Source organism: Cyanistes caeruleus, chromosome 1, assembly GCF_971803275.1.
Source record: "Cyanistes caeruleus chromosome 1, bCyaCae1.hap1.1, whole genome shotgun sequence".
Taxonomy (NCBI): domain Eukaryota; kingdom Metazoa; phylum Chordata; class Aves; order Passeriformes; family Paridae; genus Cyanistes; species Cyanistes caeruleus.
In genome coordinates, this window is record NC_141701.1 from 133,562,694 (window position 1) to 133,582,370 (window position 19,677).

General features: G+C 41.3%; 1 protein-coding gene across 1 annotated transcript in view; it reads left to right on the forward strand.

Moving 5' to 3' along the window:
* Positions 1-264: 264 nt before the first annotated feature.
* The window catches only part of PLXDC2 (plexin domain containing 2), a 254,848-nt gene continuing 235,435 nt past the window's right edge, over positions 265-19,677 (forward strand). Inside the window, exon 1 of the mRNA XM_086860207.1 lies at positions 265-1,131. Within this exon, the coding sequence (XP_086716333.1) occupies positions 1,023-1,131 (109 nt within the window). The 5' untranslated portion in view covers positions 265-1,022. The remainder of the gene's footprint in view (positions 1,132-19,677) is intronic.

Genomic DNA, 19,677 nt, shown 5'->3' on the forward strand with positions numbered 1-19,677 from the left:
ACGGTGCAGCGGAGGCTGCCGGCTCTGCGGGCAGCGACCCGCCCCGCTCGGGAGCCGTGCGGGGGCGAGGTGCCAAAGCCAGGTGCCGGGGCCAGGTGCCGGGGCCAGGTGCCCGGCCGGCAGCGCCTCCCGGGACCGCCGTGCGGAGCGCGGCCCCGCCGGCAGCGGCGGGAGAGACGGGGACGCCGCGGCGCCTGCGCCCCACCGCGCTCTGCGGAGGGGGCGGGGGGCAGAGCGCGGCGGCGGCCGGGACCGGCCTCAGGCGAGCCCCCTGCCCGCACTTGCGCGGCGGGCGGCGGCGGCAGCGCGGGGGCCCTGCGGGCCGGGGGAGCGCCCGCCCCACGCCGCTGCCCTCGGCCCCGCACCAGCGCCGCCGGCCGCGGAAACCGCCCCGAAAGAGAGAGAGAGAACTTGTTCGTCCGTCCCCGCCTGCCTCCCCGCCGCCCGCGCATCCTCTCCCGCGGCGCATCCGCCCGCCCTCCGGGTCCTGCTCCCCCCGTACTCGGGGCCGGTCCGCTGGCTCCGGCTGGAACGTTTCCCCGCTCGTTCCCCTCGGAGGGCTTTAGTCGGTAGAGGCACACCGAGGAGAGGCTCCGTCCCTCAGGCACCCTGCCTCACCCTGCGGGGGAAGGGAGCTGGGTGGGGGCAAGCCAGGAAGGGAGGATCTCAGTGGCTCTCCTAAAATCTATCAGCAGGCTGCGAGGAGGGAAGAGTTTGGCACTTCGCAGCGAGGCTGGGCTTGTTTTCCCTAGCGGTGATGCCGCTGGACTGAGAGCGGCGCGGCCGCGCGAGTTAGGGGGACGGAGCTCCCCCCACCTCCTTCCAGCGCCCCCCAGACCCGCTCCGGCGCCTTCAGCCCCAGCGGCTCGTCCCCGCCGCCCCACTGTATGAGCGCTGCTCCGAGGACAGGGCGGCTCGGCGCCTGCTAGGGCTGCTCTTCGCCGCCCCCGGGACTTCCCCACCACCGACGAGGAGCGGCGCGCACCCCGCACCCGGAGAGTTGTTTCGGCAGGCTCCGTGCTATGGCGAGGCTGCGGAGAAGCAAACTAGCCGCTGGATTTCTATTACTTTTCCAGTGCCTGAGCGAGCGGTGCCAGCTCGCCGGCGGGGAGACGCCGAGGCAGAGCCGCGGTAAGCGAGGCCGGTACCTGCCGGGCGGGGCCGGCCCGGGCGCTCCGCGGAGCCCGGGGCAGCGCGGCCGGGGCGGGGTCGGGCCGGGGCCGGGGGCTGGGCCGCCTCAGCAGCTCCCCGTGTGCCGTGTGGGCTCTGCCGGCCGCTCCACGGGCCGCGTACCCGGAGAGGGCAGACGCCGTTCGGGGCTGGCTCCCCCTCCTCCCGAGAGAGGCCCGGGGTCCCGGCTTCTCATCCTTCCCTACCCTAGCTTCTCCGGAAACAGCTCTCTGTGACTTCATTTCTTATTTTAATGAGAACTCGGGACTTTCCTCCTGTAATGAATCTGCCCTACGATCGCTGGGAGCCGGTGTTCCCCTCTCCAGCCTTCGCGGGGTCCCCGGAGCTCCTTCCCAGCCATGTACGAGACGCGAGGGGCTCCCCTCGAGAGGCGGGAAGGGAGGGACGGAGCCCCCGGGAGAGGCGCCCCGACAGCCTGTCCTCCCGCGCCGGGGCCCCCTGCTCTGCCGGCAGAGAGAGCCGTGGAGGGATGGCAAAGTTTCCCTGCAGCTCCTGCCTGGGAGAGCTAGCGGGCACTCTCCTCCCCCGCGGAAGTCAGTGGCTTGCAGCCTTCCCTGGAAACTGGGCGTTGGGAGAAGGAGAAAGATAAAGCAGCCCCAGGGGCTGTGGGACCTGTTCGTTCGGAGCGAGAGGCTCTGTTGACTAAGTTTGCTTGTGAAGTATCAGGGTCCTCTTGTCAGTCCTTCTCGGAGACACCTGTTAATGCGTGATACACAGCACCTGTAGTGCTTTCTCTTGGGCCACTGTTTCCCGCAGCATGGGGTTCCCTTTTGATCACTAAAGCCTTCTGTATCCTGCATTCCTGTGCTGTGGAGGGGAAAGCTGCTAAAGGAAAGCTTGGCACATTTGTGGATAGTGAGACAAGTCGTGGGGGTTTGTGTGTCAGGGGACCTTTCTGCAGCGGATTCTGGCTCACAGGTATTTTCAAAAGCTGTGCCTGTGTATTCACCAGCTAGATTATTATCAGCTGGAACCCGCCCGCTGGCTTCCCTGGTGCAACAGAACTGTCCCTGCTTCCTTCTCTTAAAGCTTTGATACAAGTGTGAAAAGTTTTGTGGTCACTGTGTAACTGACCCGAACAGGAGAGACTGGGTAGTTTTTTGAAATGTCCAGTGAGATTATGCGCTAGACAGAGCGGGAGTTTCCCGGGCAGGGGCCCACCACTGAGTTTTGGAATTGCTGAACGACGGGGTAGCTCAGCAGGTTGCCGGGGCTCACATGTCACTTGGGGCCAAAGGGAAAATCCAGGAGGAGAGTTTTCATGTACTGCTGCAAACCCCATGTTGCTACACTCAGAGCTGTAGACAACAAATGCTGGTATTTGTTAATGTTAGTTATAAGGGGGGGAAAAAAGTGTAGCGGTGATATTAGAAAAAGAGACTTGCAATCTTGTGTGGTAGTGGACTGAACTCACAAAGTTTATTATCTTCCAGTCAATGTATTCAGACAGTAAGATATTAGTGCTGACTAAATGAAGTATAATTTATTAGTGGGCAAATAAATACCACACATCACTGATTTAGGCTATTAGATTGTAGTAGTCATCAATGTCTGTACCAGGAGGTGCTAAGTAGAAGGTTTACCAGTGGACTGTTTTTTTCATAAATCCTTGAATAATGTCTTGTGTCTTCCTGAATATGATATGAAGTAGGAAGGAATTTATAATCAGGCAAATATTATTCAATGCATTCTGAAGAAAATATATCAAGTAGTTGTTTTCTTATGTAGCAAGATGGGCAATCTGAAGTCAGTTTTGATATCTAGATATTTATAACTTTGGCATCTTTTCTGTAGTTCTTGATTAAAAAATCTATATTATGACAGTAATATTTAAATATAATTGTCAAAATCAGAGTTTTAGTTCCTTTTTGTTTGTTTCTTTGCTTGTTTGTAATACTGCAGCTATTTGGAGGGGAAAAAAAAAAAGGCAGTGATAGACTGTCTAATCAGGGAGGAGAAATATGTAAAGCCAGAAATTCAACTTTCAGGTTTTGTGAGTCAAAATTAAAAAAGTAATGTTTCAAAGTTTTACTTTATTTAGCACCTTCTCTACCCCTTTGGATCGACTCAGATAAAACCTTTAAAGAATTAAAGAATAAATATTTGAGGTGGCTGCAAATTCTTAAGGGGATGCTGCTTTTACCTTTTTGGTCAAACACTCAGTAAAAAAATACCTTTTTGAACGTGAATGGAACAACAGTATCAAGAGATGGAAACATATAGTAAGCCCTGGCAGAGCTCGAGCCAGGGAGGATTTCTAAGGATGCTACCAGAGGGATATGCTCTGATTTCAACAGAGACGGGGAAAAATGCAGGGGAATTTTTTTGACAGCTCGTTAGAATTATCTTACCACAGAAAATCAAGTCGGACCAATTCAAGTGAAATAATTTTCTGGGCATGCCGGAATTTACCTGGCTGCCCCTGGGGGTTTCTAAACCCAGACTTTTGTGCCGGGTTGCGCTGCCCGGAGCTGGGCTGTCCCCGCCAGAGGGCGCAGCGGCGGCCGCCACGGCCCGGCTCCATCCCTCCATCCCTCCATCCCTCCATCCCTCCATCCCTCCATCCCTCCATCCCTCCATCCCTCCATCCCTCCATCCCTCCATCCCTCCATCCCTCCATCCCTCCATCCCTCCATCCCTCCATCCCTCCATCCCTCCATCCCTCCATCCCTCCATCCCTCCATCCCTCCATCCCTCCATCCCTCCATCCCTCCCCCCCTGGCCCAATACAGAACTTCCCTTTTGATGACAAAAATAGTAAAAATCCAGGATGGAGTTTCTTAAACACGAGGTTTGTGTGTAAGTGTGTTTTACAGTAGCCAGACTGAATATGACATGAAATAAGTGAAGTGAAACAGACTGTCTCTTGAAAGCACACAAAACAATTAAGGCTTCCAGTTGTGTGAGGACTCACTGTTGAAGTGCTGCCACAAAGTCTTGTGAGTGTTACATTATTTTGCAAATGTCATCAGTCAGAATTAGGAGGCTGTTATTGTAATTTTTATTCTGTCAAAGTATGCTCCAGAATCCTGATATAATTTATATTCATTGTCTCCAGACATCAGCATTCAGAGGGAGGGTAAAAATATTTTTATAGGATAAACTGCTATTTAGGACTGTTTATCTAGCATTTATCTACTGCTGAAATAGTAACATTTTGTATATCGCCTGAGTTTTACTCTGTTTTTTAAAAAAATAGTAAAATCCATAACTGAGACCAAACTTTCATCATTGTACCTTAGAATCTTTGGCTTTTATCTTGGAAGTAACAAAAGAAATACAAGATTAGACAACATGTATATCAGGTATATTTTCTCTGTTTGCATTTAAATATATTTTTTCCCTGTACTTGATATGTAAACAGGGATTATTGGGTTACAGAATTCTAGTGACATTTGAGAGCAAATCCTATTTACATATCATATGTATTTTACTAAGATTTTTCTCTAAAGTAGTCATCTCTTTTTTTCAACTTTCATACTGCTTCTTCTTTTTCTTTTGTGCTTTTTGTCTTTGTCATTTCCTCTGAAAGTGTGGTTTGAAATACTGCTAGTAAATGGTGAGTAAATTAAGACTATAATGAGGTTGACTTAGGTCTTAAATTCAGTTTTACAGAAACTCCTTTCCACAGATTTAGAGTAAGATCAATACTCATGGTTCATTGAGAGTTTAAAAATCCCTTTGGAAAATGTGTTTTTTTGTTTGGCTCTGAATATTCCTGTTCATATCCTCATGTAGGCACTTAAATTCCAGCAAATACTTGACTTAAATGTTAGGTTTTGTCTGACATGTAACTTGGAGTTAATGATAAACAACAGGGGAACTCTATCTCTACACTGTAAACAAATGTAGTCAATGAAGAAAAGGTCTTTACAGTTTGAAAAAGTTTTTTATCTGGTCAAAAATTTATTAGCAAAACATACAGGTTATTTAGAGCAAAATCTTGTGGCATCTGCTGCCTTACTGAATACCAGATTCCTCTAAAAAAATGCAATTCAGGAGGGCTGTTTCCCTTCGAGGAAGAGACTCCTGAGACCATGAAGAACGTAGGTGAAGAAATGCATAATGTCAGGTGATGAGAGACTCCCCGAGGAGAATAGTCACAGACTTTAGTATTTTTCATTAAGGACTTTTTTGCAAATTTTGGTGGAGCAGTTCTGCAGGTCCCTACACCTGCACAGACCTCGGGAGACAGAGCTTTGGACCTGAAACTTGTGTTTCCTGCAGGACTGCTATGCAGTGATGCCCAGAAAGTTGCTTTGCTTTGAAGTATGCCAAAAACAGTTATCACACGCTCTGTTGAAGACTACTGGTTTTTCTCCAGAAAGGAGATAGAAATTTTTTATTAAAATAAATAAAAATAAAAGCATCATTTGGCCCTGCTTTTTATAAAAGTCACCGTGTTTTCATTGGACTGTGTGGACTGCACAGCTCTGCTGCTTGTAACCTCAGAAGCCCTGGAAAAAAAGAAATCTCTGTAGCATCCCCAGTTTCAAAACTTACCAAGGCTGCAGTCTGTTAGTCTGAGAACACAGCTAGGGTCACTGGTATTTTGCATTCCCAGTGTGGTTCATGCTTCCCAAGAAAAATGAATACCAATGGAATTTAAGGCGGCCCTGGTTAAGGTAATCTCTCCTGAGGACTCTCTACAGAGGGAACAAAGGTAATTTGATGGGAGCATTTACAATCCAGTACAAGGAAACGCTGCAAGCTTGCCAGCAGTGTGGAATTATATCCAACTTTTAGGTTTGATGAGGGCCAAGCTGGGAGTGTTAATGCAGTGCAATTGGCAGATGCTATATTTACTAAACTGGAGAATTGCATAATCACAGCAGGAACAAGAAGAACCTATGAGTTTGCTTTCTATGGAGAAGTTTACAGGGAGGCCATGCTAAGGGCACATGAGGATTGTTTTTGGTTGTGGCTTCTCACAAATGAGCACAAAACATTGCCCTGAAGTAACGTCTGTGAGTGCTGGATGCTGTCTCATCACAGAACACTTCCTCCGCTTTCTCCTCTTTCCTTTTTTTTCATCCAGCCAATAAACCTAACTTCAGTTAGCACTCCTTGCAGTCAGTTGAGCAATCAGTTGTGCTAAGTGCCTGGGTTTGAAAGAGCTTGTGTAGCCTGCTCATCTCCCTCAACCAAAGGGAGGCGTTAGAGTGTGTTTCTGAGTTGGATTTGACCCAACCTTCTGAAACAGGCAAATGGAGCAGGTTCTGAGCCAGATCCAGGGTCAGACATGGTGCTTGAGTTGAAAACACAGTTTCAAAAGTAGCATCTTGATGGGGTGATAAATCAAGAGAAATGTAAGGATTGATATGAAGATACGTACAAAGACATCACAAGAATGATGCGTGTGCTCTACTCAACCATGGTAAGATCCCAAGAGGCATATTATCTTCAGATTCAAGCACTGCACCCTAAGAAATATATGGACTAATTGAGGAGTCACGTGGAGAAAAAAGGAAAGAACACTGCTACAGAAAATAAAACTAAGACATGACATGGTAACAATCTTAAAGTGTGTAAAAGTCTTCCACAGAAGAGGGAATAACTTGTCTTCAGCAGCAACTAATGACTGAAATTGCAGTAAGGCAGACTCCTATGTGATAAGGCTAGAGGAACAGATTATCTGTGAGTAGTCTTCATCACTGAAACAGGTTAGATAAACATATGTCCAAAATGTCATTCTGTCAAAAAAGGCAGCTGTTCCTGCCTTGGAGCAAATGGCTGGAGAATGTGACCTTTCTAGGTCTCACCCATCTATCTGGAATCATTCTGTGTGGATAGCTTTAAGTACACAGGGGATCACCTTGAACTCTGCAGCGAGATAAAATACAAGCATGAATTCCAGTGCTCGCTTAGCTTGAGGGCTCTGTGTCTCATTTCCAATGATATATGTGGCTTTAATGTGATTTCAACATAAACTTTCTGTGGCTGTAGACCGCATGTAGAGTTAAGGATATTTAAAATACTGCTACAGTTAGTGTTGTTACATCATGAAATTAAGCTTTTAAAATAATGTTTTGTTCTTACTTGTTTAGAACTTTTACCTTTTAATATGAACTGTCTAGGTTCCATTATAAGCAGATAATTTTTTTTTTAAGATATTCTCATAGTGACTTTTTTTGGTCTTTAGGCAGAATCACTCACCTCATGCCGTTTTGTTCAGTGAACAATCCTTGACATGAATAGGAAGAGTTCCACAAAGGGAATATATAAACCTTTCCATTTAACCTTTCTCTGGCAGTGTCTCAAATATATGTTATGTCAGAGTTGATGCTAGGATCTCCATTCCTTTGCTTTACAGATGTCATTGAACTGTGTCAAAGGGCTGCTTGTGTTTCAGGGATGCAGTGCCATTTATAGTATTTACTGCAGCTTTCCTTAACTGTTGTCATAGGGCACATTCTCTTGGAAGTTTCAGCTGCATTTAGTAGCAGAATAGGATGCAGTGGTTACCCAGTAATAAGCACTTAGAGTTGTATTTAATTTTTTTTTCTATTCATGCATTACACCTTTTTCCCCTTTAGTCATAATAGCCAAACTGCATCTCTGCTGAATAACTACATCTTTTCTTCTCACAAGAGTTGCTACTAGGCTGGCTATAAAAGGCGAGCATAATCCATTGTAAATTCAGTGTTTTCTGAAGGGTGAAGTATTAAAGTTTGTTCATCACTATGCAGATTCTTCTTTTATGAGTCAGCAGCTTAACTAAAAATCCATTGGAAAACGTGATCTTTGCATCCATAGAGAATTGGGAGCCAGCATGAGTCTTTTTGCGCTAGCTGCTCCATGATATTCTCCAGCTGCATGATTCTGCTTTCCTGTGTGGGTTAAAAGGACTCTGAATTTGCAAGCAGTGCAAAACAGTGTGCATTTGCAATTCAATCTCAGCCCCCTGGGAGAGAAACCCAAGGCCCTCTGTAAGGAGCTCCTTTGTGGCAGAACAGGTTTCAGAGTTCCTGGGTTTATCCTCTTCTGCCCAATCCTGCATCTCCTCCTTGCCCTTCCTGCTTGTTTCAGAGATTGCTTCCTCCTCACTTGCAGCTGTTTTAGTAGGTGATGTGGCCACACTCTAGGTCAGATGGATCAGACCTGCTCTTGTAAGTCAAGGGGGATTTTAAAAAAGAGAGAGACAAATAGAAAAGACTACATTTCAGAAAAGGTAGTGGAGATGAAAATAAAATTATGAGGATGAATGTAGTATTTTGAAATTTCTGAGCATTATAAACCCTCTTAGAACAATATTAAAACTCTAGAAAAGTAGAGTAGCTGAATTCTGTTCAATACTACCAGGTACTATGTAGGTTTAGTCAAAAATTTTCAAAGAAAAAGTTAGTTGAAACTGGAAAATTATGTCAAAGTTGACATGCTCTTGGCAAGTATTTCACTGGCAAGTGACAAAGTAAGTAGTTGTGAGGTTCTTGTTTTGATGATAAAATTTCTCATTTCAAATTTTGCATTTGAATCTTTAGCTTAGAATTTTTGTATTATATATAAACACAACTAAAAAGCACTTAGATTTGAAGTTTATGTGTTTGTATATTTACATATTTTTCATTTACTTTCCTATAGCAAGCGTTGTCTATTCTCTTTTCATCTGAATAAGATCAAAATTTTGATGAGGGTGGGAAATTGACTTTCTAATAATTTTAAAATCTAGTAATTGAGACTTTTTGCTGTTGAGAATTTGGCTATGTATACCCTGCAAGAGTAAGCCATTTTATCTTGTAAAAGAACTTTGATGACAGGAAAGGTGAGAATGGCTGAAAAGTGCAGTTGTCTTGATCATCCAGCTAGGATTTTGGGGTTTCGTTTTTTAACTTTATAGTATGTTTCTCATTCAGGTTGCTTCTTGGCTAATAAGATATACACATGAAGCAACAAAATTAAAAAAGAGCACATTTTTCAGATTGCAGCTGCTGTAAAGACAATAGATTTATGTTTTACTTGCAGTGAAGATGTTTATGGATTAGAAGTTTAAAATTTGGTGTGTTGCAGAAACCTGACCTCAATATCAGCACAATTTATTACTGATTCCTATTTAAACTTATATATACACTGATCTAAATTGTAGTCTCAAATAAAATGATTAGTATGTATCACCATTATAGATTGTCACTAGTTCTGGTTTGCATTTCCTTTTTATTATGTCTGTTATTCATCTTCTTTTTAAAAAAGTTTTTATGAATTAAGAATGTGTAATGCAGTGCTTTTTAGTTTATGATGCAAATTCTGCAAGACTTAATAATTGAAATGTGCAGTCGTACACTGTAGAAGTACACAGCTTTTCATGTTTACACTCAGCCACAGAAACCCAAGGGTTCCTTCCCCAGTTAAGCATCACACCAAGCAATAACATAATTGCTTTCAGTTCTGCTAATGTTAATGAACATTCCTATATAAAAATAGGAATTTATATTCCTATTTATATAGGAATATAAATTCCTATTAACAGTTGGAGACATTTCTATCTTTCCAATGCACAAATGATAGAATAACAGTAGTAAGTTGTCCTAACAATTTCTTACCTAGGACAGCATAATTAAGAAGGGATTACTTAGGTCAGCAAGTATTTCCTTGAGATGAGAAGCAGTTGTGTTGTGAAAGTCTGTTCCCAATGCACCACAGGCCAACAGTAATCTGCTTCACTTTAACAACCTCTGGGCACGTGGTAAAATTGCAGCAGACCCAAGTATAATGTGCCACAGAATGTAGTGAGGGCATTGAGTTTGAGTTTCTACAATAACAACAAAAAAAATTAATTCTACCATGGTTTGTTGGCAGGTTTGTTGGTCTTTATCTGGTTTTGCTCAGCCTGTTTTTCTATTAATTTTTTGACTAAATATACTTGGCTTTTTCAGCCCCTGTTTTGTTTCATGCACAATTACATGGACAATGATTGCAGAGTTGGTAACACTGGATTTGGTCCAATTCAGAGCCATTTTCTAGAATAGCATTAATGATCTGCAAAATTACTCTTCTTTTTCTTAGAGAAAACTTGTCCATTTGAATGGAGGAAAGAAACTACCACTGTCCTTTGTCAGCCTCTTGAGCTCACCTCATACACCTGGAGAGCACTGTAGTGTTTAAAAGGAGGAGGGATTGTGCTCCACCTCAGATGCCTGAGAGTTGGCAGTTCTGCTATTCCATATTGTGTTGTACTGCAAGCTTGGATTCAGCTTGTGTTCTTAATTTTGTTTAGGTGCTCTGATATTGAGCCCAGACTTGTGATTCCCATCAATTGTCAGTAAGCAATTGCATGCTCTACTTCTCCACTGCTGTTTTCAGACCACGCTTGTCTTACAGCTTGCTTGATTGTTCCCAGAATCATAGATATGTGCTTTATATTCAATTTTCTTATTCTTGGAAGACCTTGCAGAAGTCAGGTAATATCCTAGTTTTATGAATAAGAAGGCAATTTTAAAAAGTTTTTTTAAACTTTGCCAAAATTCAAGTTTCCTCATTTGTGTATCAAAGTATGAGTTGAGCTTTTCTGCAATAGCAGATATTTTGAGTTTCCCTTGTTTCTTCAAATTCAGGGGTGTAATTTCTCTCCACATTCTTATCCTTCAATTGTCTAATCTCAGATTTTAAATCCCAGTCAGACCTCTGATCAAGTAACCTGTCTGTCTGGAAAAAAATCCAGATTAGAGTTTACTGAAGGTTTTGGTTAGCAGAGAGACAACAAGGCTTAGTCCTAGACTGCTGTAGATTTTGCCATTTCTGATATCCTTTTCTTCACACAGGCTTGCATCGGGAGAGGGTTTTTTCTCTAAGCTGTTTATATAATATATCCCAAACTGCAGCATTTTATAGTCAAGTGTGATAAGTTTTTTTCCTAAACACAAGCATGTCTGAAGGATAGACAAATGCAGAAATACTGGGTCAGATTTCTGCCTGTTGGCACTTTGACAACTTGAAAAGACTGTGTCTAAATCTTTCTGGTTTTGACATTGAGTTCTTGGAGAGAAGAGAACGATGGTATTCCACAAACTGTAAATTTTTTTTTTCCTGTAATTAAACTTTGAAAATAACAACCCAGATTCAGAAATTGCTAGTCAGAAGAAAGAATTCCAAAGCACTTAGTTTAAAACCCTGCTGACCAGAATGCTTTGATTACTCAAAAAGTTTATCATCCTAAGAAAACAATCATTTCAAGAAGTAGATTATTATTTTGCTTGATAAATATGATAGCAGCCTTTACTGGGACTGTATCTTCATGACCTTTTAAGGAAAAAGATTATTGACAAATGGTGTATAACAGATGCATGTGTACATTGTCCATGTATAATATGTGCCTCTGATGCTATAAATCATGCTGAAGTTTCCTGTAGGGTAAGTATCTTGCTGAAAACAGAACTGATAGATCAGCAGAATGGTGCTTTTCAGCATGTGCTGTTTTATCACTGATGGTGGGTTTTGTTTGTTCTGCAGAAATAGTGATAAGTTTAAAAAGTTGTATTTTAAAAAGCTGTTATTCTTGAAAGGTATATGAGTTTCCCTCCTCCCACTTAATTTGAAAAGAAATTCACATAATTGCTTAGGTAATAGATCTAATAGAGCCATCAGTGAGGGGGGAAAACCCCAACAAAGCAAGAGAAAGCAACAAGAACAATAAAAACAAAAAGGGGGGGAGGGGTGGAGGTAGGACAGGAGGAATGAGGGGAGAAAGGGGGAGGAGCAGCAACCCACCAGAAAAATAACAAACCAAACCTCAAATGGACTGGACACTTTGGAGCAATTGGAGTTGCATATCTAGGCTTCAGTTATGAAAAACTTCCCTTATTTATATCTGTGCTTAAATTCTTACTTAGCAGTATCATTCTATACAAATGGTGTCCTACAGATGTGTGGACTGAAAAAGATGTAAGTGTTTAAGATTTTCATCTGATCTTGGACTTTGGAATGTAGCTGACCCAGAAGTCCCAGGACATTTTCAGCAGAGGCAATAATTTCTACAGCCTTGTTGCAGATCCTGAATTGGTTTGAGGAGAAAAGGATCTTTTGGCAGGCAGAAAAGACTGACCTCTCTGTGTAGTTGTAGTGGATAACAGAAGTGAGTAATCTCTCTTCTAATGCATGTTGCATTCTTCTTTAAGAGTTGGGCACTGGGATTTTTTTTTTTTTTTCCTAATGTGATGTGGAAGACACATTTAGGAGATGCAGGAGCTAAATATTCACTTAGATTTTATAATCTGTCTCCAAGGGACTGAAATGTGGCCTGAGCTTGAGAGGCAATAAGTACACATGGCTCACATCAAATTTAAGTGTAAACTCTTATTACATGCTGCTTCTTGAATGCAAATTTATGTTTTATTGTTCTGCTTTTTGCACAAAAACATTGCTGTTAGCTTCAAGGGATGACCCAGAGATGATAATGAATCACATTTTTATCCCTAGGCATGTATAGATAGTAAACTGAAGGTGAGGTCTTCAGAATAGGAAGTTATATCCAGCTTTATCTTCAGAAGTTTGCTCTAGTTTAGAGCAGGTTGTAAAATAAAATTAGTTCTTTTAGCTTTAGCTTTGACCCTCCCATGCCTATAATTTGAATTTCAATATTTTATCCCTATTCTGCTGTTTTATGGCATAGCCTAGTGGGAGTGCAAACCAAGCCAGCATTCCTAATGAAACTTTAAAACTCTGTGGCCAGAGAGATTGTCCAGTGTTCGGTTGTATTTTTTGCTGTCATAATTATGTTTTACTGATCATCATAAATCCACTGTAGTTTTAACTTCGTCTCTCTATCCTGAGAGTCTGAGACTGATGCCAGTACAGTTGTAGAGCCAGCCAGTTGTCCCTCTCTTTCCAATAATCTATTGTTTGGAGACCTAAGGGAATTTTTGACTTAAGTAGAATTCACATCCATTTTGAGGTTTGCCATAAAGTAGGAGAAGGCAAAGAGAGCCAATATTTAAAATACCTAAAGTAAATATAAAAATAAAAATAGTTGCTACCCTTGCAAGCCTCAGTTTGGCTCAGCACTTGAAAACGTGACTGAAGTGTGTGCTTGAAGAGAAGTGCATATGTAAACCCTTCACCAAAATGACTTGTGCTAGAATCTGCTGGTAGGTCTTGATAAAATGTTTCTAGGGCCTTTTACATGTAGAATTTAATTTGCGGAGAAAGAAAGAGGTTATAATCTACCCTCACATGCTTCAACCCAGCCCCAGTTTACTCCTAAAAGAGGAGTTTGAGCCAATTTGAAGTGAGTCTTCAGCCCACAAAGCCTTGCCTGTAATTCTGTAGTGTGCTCAGCAATGCTGAGTGCATGTGATGCATTGCAGTGTGGGATCTTTGGTCACAGTACAGCTTGATGCCACTTTCCCACGGGCAGCAAGCATGGCTTGTGTGCTCCCAGGAAGAGAATGAATGAATGAATGGGGGGATTTTTACCTTGGTGCTGAAATCCTACTCCATACCTCAAAGTTGTTCATTATGCTCTTTGAAGGCATTCAGGATTTGGAGGCTGAAAGGTTCTGGCTGCCTGCTTCTTTGCTGATGTTTTTATTTGTATTATTTATTTTTAATATCATTTAATTTTCTTAATTCTAAGGGTAAAGGAAGTGCATTTGGTTTCAGAGTGCTTGAGACTCCTGAAGTGGGAAAAAGAGGAGCAAGCAGAGGAGTCCTTGAGTTGACTGTGAGAGCTATGGGAATATTTGCTGGACAGGAATGAAAGACCTGATTCAGTTCTCTCTATACATTTTAGCAGCCGTATTAATTCTGTGGGGCTATTCAGCCTGGAAGTCTAGGGAGAGAGATCAAAACATCCATGTGAATTAAAAAAATAGGTTACTTTGAGGACAAATATTCTGCTTCTTTAATTTAAATCTGTAGGGAGCCAGAGAGTGAAGATAGGAAAAGATATATTCAGAAACTCTACAGAGCTCTATAGAGAAGCTGTGTCCTTTTAGGGGAAAACTCTGCATTTGCTATTCTAACTTGGTTTCTTTTTCAGTATTAAAAAGTAATTATTAAAAAAATAAAATAAGGGAAAAAAGGTACCTTCTCTGATTCTGTTCTCATGAAAATCACAGAAAGGAGGAAGGAAGTGTCTGTTGCACAGTTTAAGGAATGTTAGAAACTTCTAAATTATATAGGACAGGTAAACTGGGAAGGAAAGCTTCCCAACTTTTATCTCCCTGCCAGGTGACTGCTATTATCAATGGCTGCCTTGTAAAAAAAGTATATGAGGAATGAAAAGACTTTTTGTCTGGATCTGCTGGGCTATGCTTCTAGGCATTCAGGAGCTTCCTTTTTCATCACTGAACACCTGTTTCAGCCAGGCATCACAGGATGGGAGGAGCACAGGCCAGGAAGGCAACGTGGGACCCTTCTGGTCTGTGACATTTCTTCAAAGGTCCAGTTGTTTCCATGTTCTGCAAACATGTTTTCTGAGGGGAAATGAGGAAAAAATTTGAATAATACTGATAAAGAAAACTACAGGCTACGTTTGCTTGGCCCTGCGGTGATTTCCTGTACATTTCCAGCTCTACTGTGGCAATAGCGGTTTAGCTTGTAGCTTGACAGAGTAGCCTCTGACCATCCTTGAGGCAGTAAATCCCAGCAGAAAACACTGTTATAACCCAAAATTCATTAAACATGGCATGCTGAATTTAAAACATGTTCTGCTCTCCTTCCACATCCCTCTGCACTTGTGGGCTGTATTTCTTTACCTTGTTAACTGACATGGTGGATCACTTACTGCTGTTTGCAAAGGCAAATTGCTCCAGTCTTCAGCATTCCCAGGAATCCTAAAACACATTTCTCTCCAGAGGTGCCCATCTCCCTCAAGTTGCTCTTTTTACCATCTCTGTTCTTACTCACTTTGGGACTTTGATACCCACCTGCCAAGGTATTAGTAGGAAGTTCATTGAACTATACCTATTCCTGATGTTTATATTCATCCAGCCAACTGGCATCTGAGAGCTATCATTCTACATACTCAATGAAATCTTCCACGTATATTTCTTGATTTAAATCATGTCATGTGCTTTTTCTGCCTCCCATCTCTCTTGGTATTTATGCTGTAATATATTTAATTACCATTTGTGGATTTAGAATGGATGGATTTGAATCTTTAAATAACTGTTTATAATGTTTTCCATAGGTTTCATGTTAACCATTTATTAAAGTTGTTTTTAAAGACTGATTGATTTAGCAACAAAACTGCTACATCTGGTAACTGTTACTATTTATTTTCATTTTACCAAAGGAGCACCTGAGTATTAATGACTTGCCAAGATCACACACAGCAAATTTAGTGTAGAAACAAGACAAAAATCCCAAATTTTTAATTTGTGTTTTCATGTTTAACCTTCAAAGCACACACTGAACGCTTTGTAGTGCTGGAACTACAAAGTTAAAATTGAATATACAAGAAGTACTCACTAAAACACAAGCCAATAGCATCTTTACGACTTTGTCATAATGCCACCACCCTGACAACAGTTCTTGAACTTCCGTTTAAATATTTGGCAGTCCACGACTGGCTTTTTACTCTCCCTGTTGCTGCAAGATGGTATTCAAGCTTACTGCTGAGTAGAGCTGCAGTCTCTTAAATTAGGGAATCTGTTTTGCTTCCATGAGAATACTAACATATGCTTTAAAGGAAAAAAAAAAAAGCCCAAACAAATAAATTATGACAACACAAACAGCACCAAAAAAAAAAAATCCACAAAAATAATTCCCCCCCCCCCCCCACTCCCCCCCCCAATATGCCTTCCGCTCTGGCTGGAATTATTAATTTAGTTATGGATTGTATTTACTTGCCATTTTTGATTTTTAAACACTTCTCTGCAATTCTGTTCTTTTTTCGCCTCTTTTTACTTTTTAATTTTTCCATCAATGCTGTGAGCAAGAAGTAGAAATGGATGCTATGTGAGGCCAAAGGAACAGGCAGAGACTCCCACTGTCCTGGAGCAAGGGTTTGGCATGGAAGTGGAGACCTGGAAGGGTCTAGGTTTACATTCATCATCTCTTGCATCTTTGTAAAGGATATAATTAATGAAGGTCCTAAAAATCTTAGAAGAGAAGAAATCTGGAGAAATGCCATAGTCCAGAGATAGTTACATTACTAAGACCTTTTTTCAAATGCTGCCTTCAGATGCTGTTCACTAAGAGCATGAGATCCTTCACCTCAATATACAAGGGGAAAAGAAAAATGATGTGACTCCCTAATATTTCTTCTGGCCCACACATAAAACATACCTATTCTTTCCCTAAATTACACTAAATAGTCACAGGCAGCAAAAATGACTTAACATTTTAAATGAGCTTGGTTTTGGGACCTACCAGCTGCAGAGGTACTCCAAAATTTAAGCTCTGATATTAGAAGAGGCCCATACTCTTTAGGATGTGGAATCCAGAACAATTTTTAAGATTCTTTCCTTGATGGAAAGATTGTAGAGGATGTAGTTTAGAAATAGAATCATAGAGCCCTCCATCAGCTGAGTTTACCTTGAAAAAGATATGCCAAGTCACCAAAGAGTTGTTCCCAAATAAACGATGACCAAGAAAAGGCAGCCAAATGTAACCTGTTAATTTTCTTCTGCAATAAATGCATCTGAGCATTTAATCTTATATAATGGCCTTTTGTGATATAAAATTAATGACCTGTATGATTTATTTTTTAAGGTCTGCTATAAATTAGATGCCAATTGGATGTTTTGGGGTTTATTTACTGAAGAACAGTTACCTGGTTTGGAAATTTAATAAGGCCATTGAGCTTAATTATTGTCTCATTTCTGAAAGATATACAATTGCACTAATATTTAGAGAAGATTTCTAGGAAGAAAAAAATATAAACTTTTTTTCATCTTTTGCTTAACTTCCATGAAACATGTTCTCCATTTAGCTTGAAATGTCTGGTTTTACAACAACCACAATACATTTGGAACACTTTCCACAAAACTGAAAATATGACACTTTAATGAATAAGATGAATATAACTTACAGTTCTGCCATGCAGTTCTGCAACTGTTTCTGTACAGTTCCCTAAGTGCTTAATCTTGGGCATTTACCACTGACGTCAGGGGGAACTAAGTGCCCAAAATCTCCTTAAGCACTTCTAGATGTGTGGCATACAAGGTCATAGTTTGCATTAAGTTTATTTTTGCATGCAAATGCATTTTCTATTCAATTTCAAAATAATGCCATGTGGAAGTTTTGCAGCTTAGTAAGCCATTCACTTGGGAGCAAATTGAATTTCAGCCATTTAGTCTTTGAAATCAAAATAGAAAAGATAATAGTCAGTCTTGGGACCAATAGCTTCTGATCAGCAGTCTGCTGTACTCAATAGGACATTTGAATACGTGTTTCTTGAAGAACATTTCCTGTTGGTTTCTGAAGAGCTCAGCTCTGCTGCTCTCACTGGCTGGGGGGAAGCTGCTGGTCTGTGAAGCACAGAGCTCTGTGTACAAGAGGTTGCCAGGTTTTATGATCCCCTTCTGCTGCTAAATAATTTTTAAAGAAATGTAAACTGTCCCAGCTGTGTAGGAAGGAGGCAAAATAAAGCAGAAATATTTAGAAGGAACTGGGGGACATTGTGAATTTACATATTGAAAATACTTATGAACCCATTTTGACATTCAGTATGTAACCTCTTCTAAAAATCAAAAGATAGAATGGTGTTTGTAGGTACTTGTATCACAGAGTCACAGAATATTCTGAGTTGCAAGGGGCCCACAAGGATCACCAAGTCCAACTCTTAAGTGAATGGCCCATACAGGGATTGAATCCACAGCCTTGACATATTAGCACCAGGCTCTGACCAACTGAGCTATGTGCATACATGAAGACATTGTCATATCTAAAGATAAGGCTGCATATCAGTCATACAGTAAATTTTCTTTGTTTTCATTCTTTATTTGCATAGTCTTACATTGATTTTCACAATAAATAAATGTCTTTATAATAAGGATACAACTTTGAATATTTGGTATGTTTACTTCCCAGAGGTACCATTCCTTTTACTACTCTCAGAACATATTCCACTCCAAGTTTTGATGTTATTTATTGATGGAATGTCATGTATTAAGGAAATACAAACTTCTTTATCCTAGCTTAATTACTGCTTTCAGTATTTTTTCATCTTTTTAATACTTGGTACTAATCAAAGTCATAATTCAGTAGGCTAAAAAGAGCATCTAGTAATTATCTTTCATCAATATTTACTTTTACTTTTTCACTTTTGACTTCTATTAGTAGCTCATTCAGTACCTAACAGTACCTGGTAGTGCATTCAAATAAAGTGACTACCTAGGGACATCAGAGTTCTTCTGACTGTTTTTTTCTAGTCTTTATACAAGCACCTTCACATGTTGATGATCATTGTGCACAGCTGTATCTACAGATCTTAGTCTGAATTTGCTTTCCTTACTCTGGCAAAAATCCTAGTGGCTTCAGTAGTAATTTGCCTGTTGAGGTTTATACCTGTCCCTGATGGAGAAGCCTGGAGTCCCAAGAGGAAGTAGGCATGTGAAGCTCCAGAACTCTCCAGCCCAGGAGAATGGTGAGTCTGGTCACTCAGTGAGTGACAGAGCTCTTGGCAGGTGGGCAACTTCTTCTCCCTGAGTCTGATGGCTGTGGCATAATGAACTGGGGCCTTCCATGGTTGCTAAACCTGGAGGCTAAACCTCATGTAGAAACAAAAGCCAAATCATGTGGTATCAATACTGTAGCAGGTATTTCTGCTACAAAACCTTCCATGGGCTGCAAGATCGAGTTTCAAGGAGGAAAATTCCCAACTTGCTTATGCATCTAATTGGTTTCTCTGTAGCAGGTGGATACTTTTTGTGTTTGGCATGAGTTATATGCTTAGCATATATAAAAGAAAATAGAGGAATAAGCTTAAATTGAAACAAGATGATTGGGGTTTGCTATTCTTAAAATACTGCTCTCTTATTTGGGGAAGCAGGAACTGAAGAGATTGGGAATGCCTAATGACTTTTCATATATAGACCTCATTGGCAGATATGCCTATGTAATTTCCTGCTCTTGAGAGTTTTATGACCTTAGGCCCTGAGTTGCTGTCTTTTACTGCTGCCCTCCATCTGCTGAAGAGAATGAATCTTGCAAGGAATAGATATAAGAAGGAGCTTTGTTGCTCTCCCTTAGCAAACTATTACCAGTTTCCTCAGGATTTTTCATTAGGACACCTGAAGTGATACATTTTTTAAGAGGGTTTAATTATAGGTCTAGTGAAACGTGAATAAAGAGGGAACTCAGCAGGTTAACAGATGTTGAAGCAAATGATGCAAAGTGTTGTTGAAAGAGCAGCCTTTTAAAACATACATACTTCAAGATCTCTTATATTTTATCCAAGAGTTAGAGCAAAGAAATTCCCTACCGTTTTCACCCCATAATGATAATACAAATCAAAAACGTTCTAAACTGAATATCAGTCCAGGCTCAATCTGTACTTTAATAGGCGGGTTGCTTGTTTTGCAGATGGTTTTGTAAGAAATATGTTTT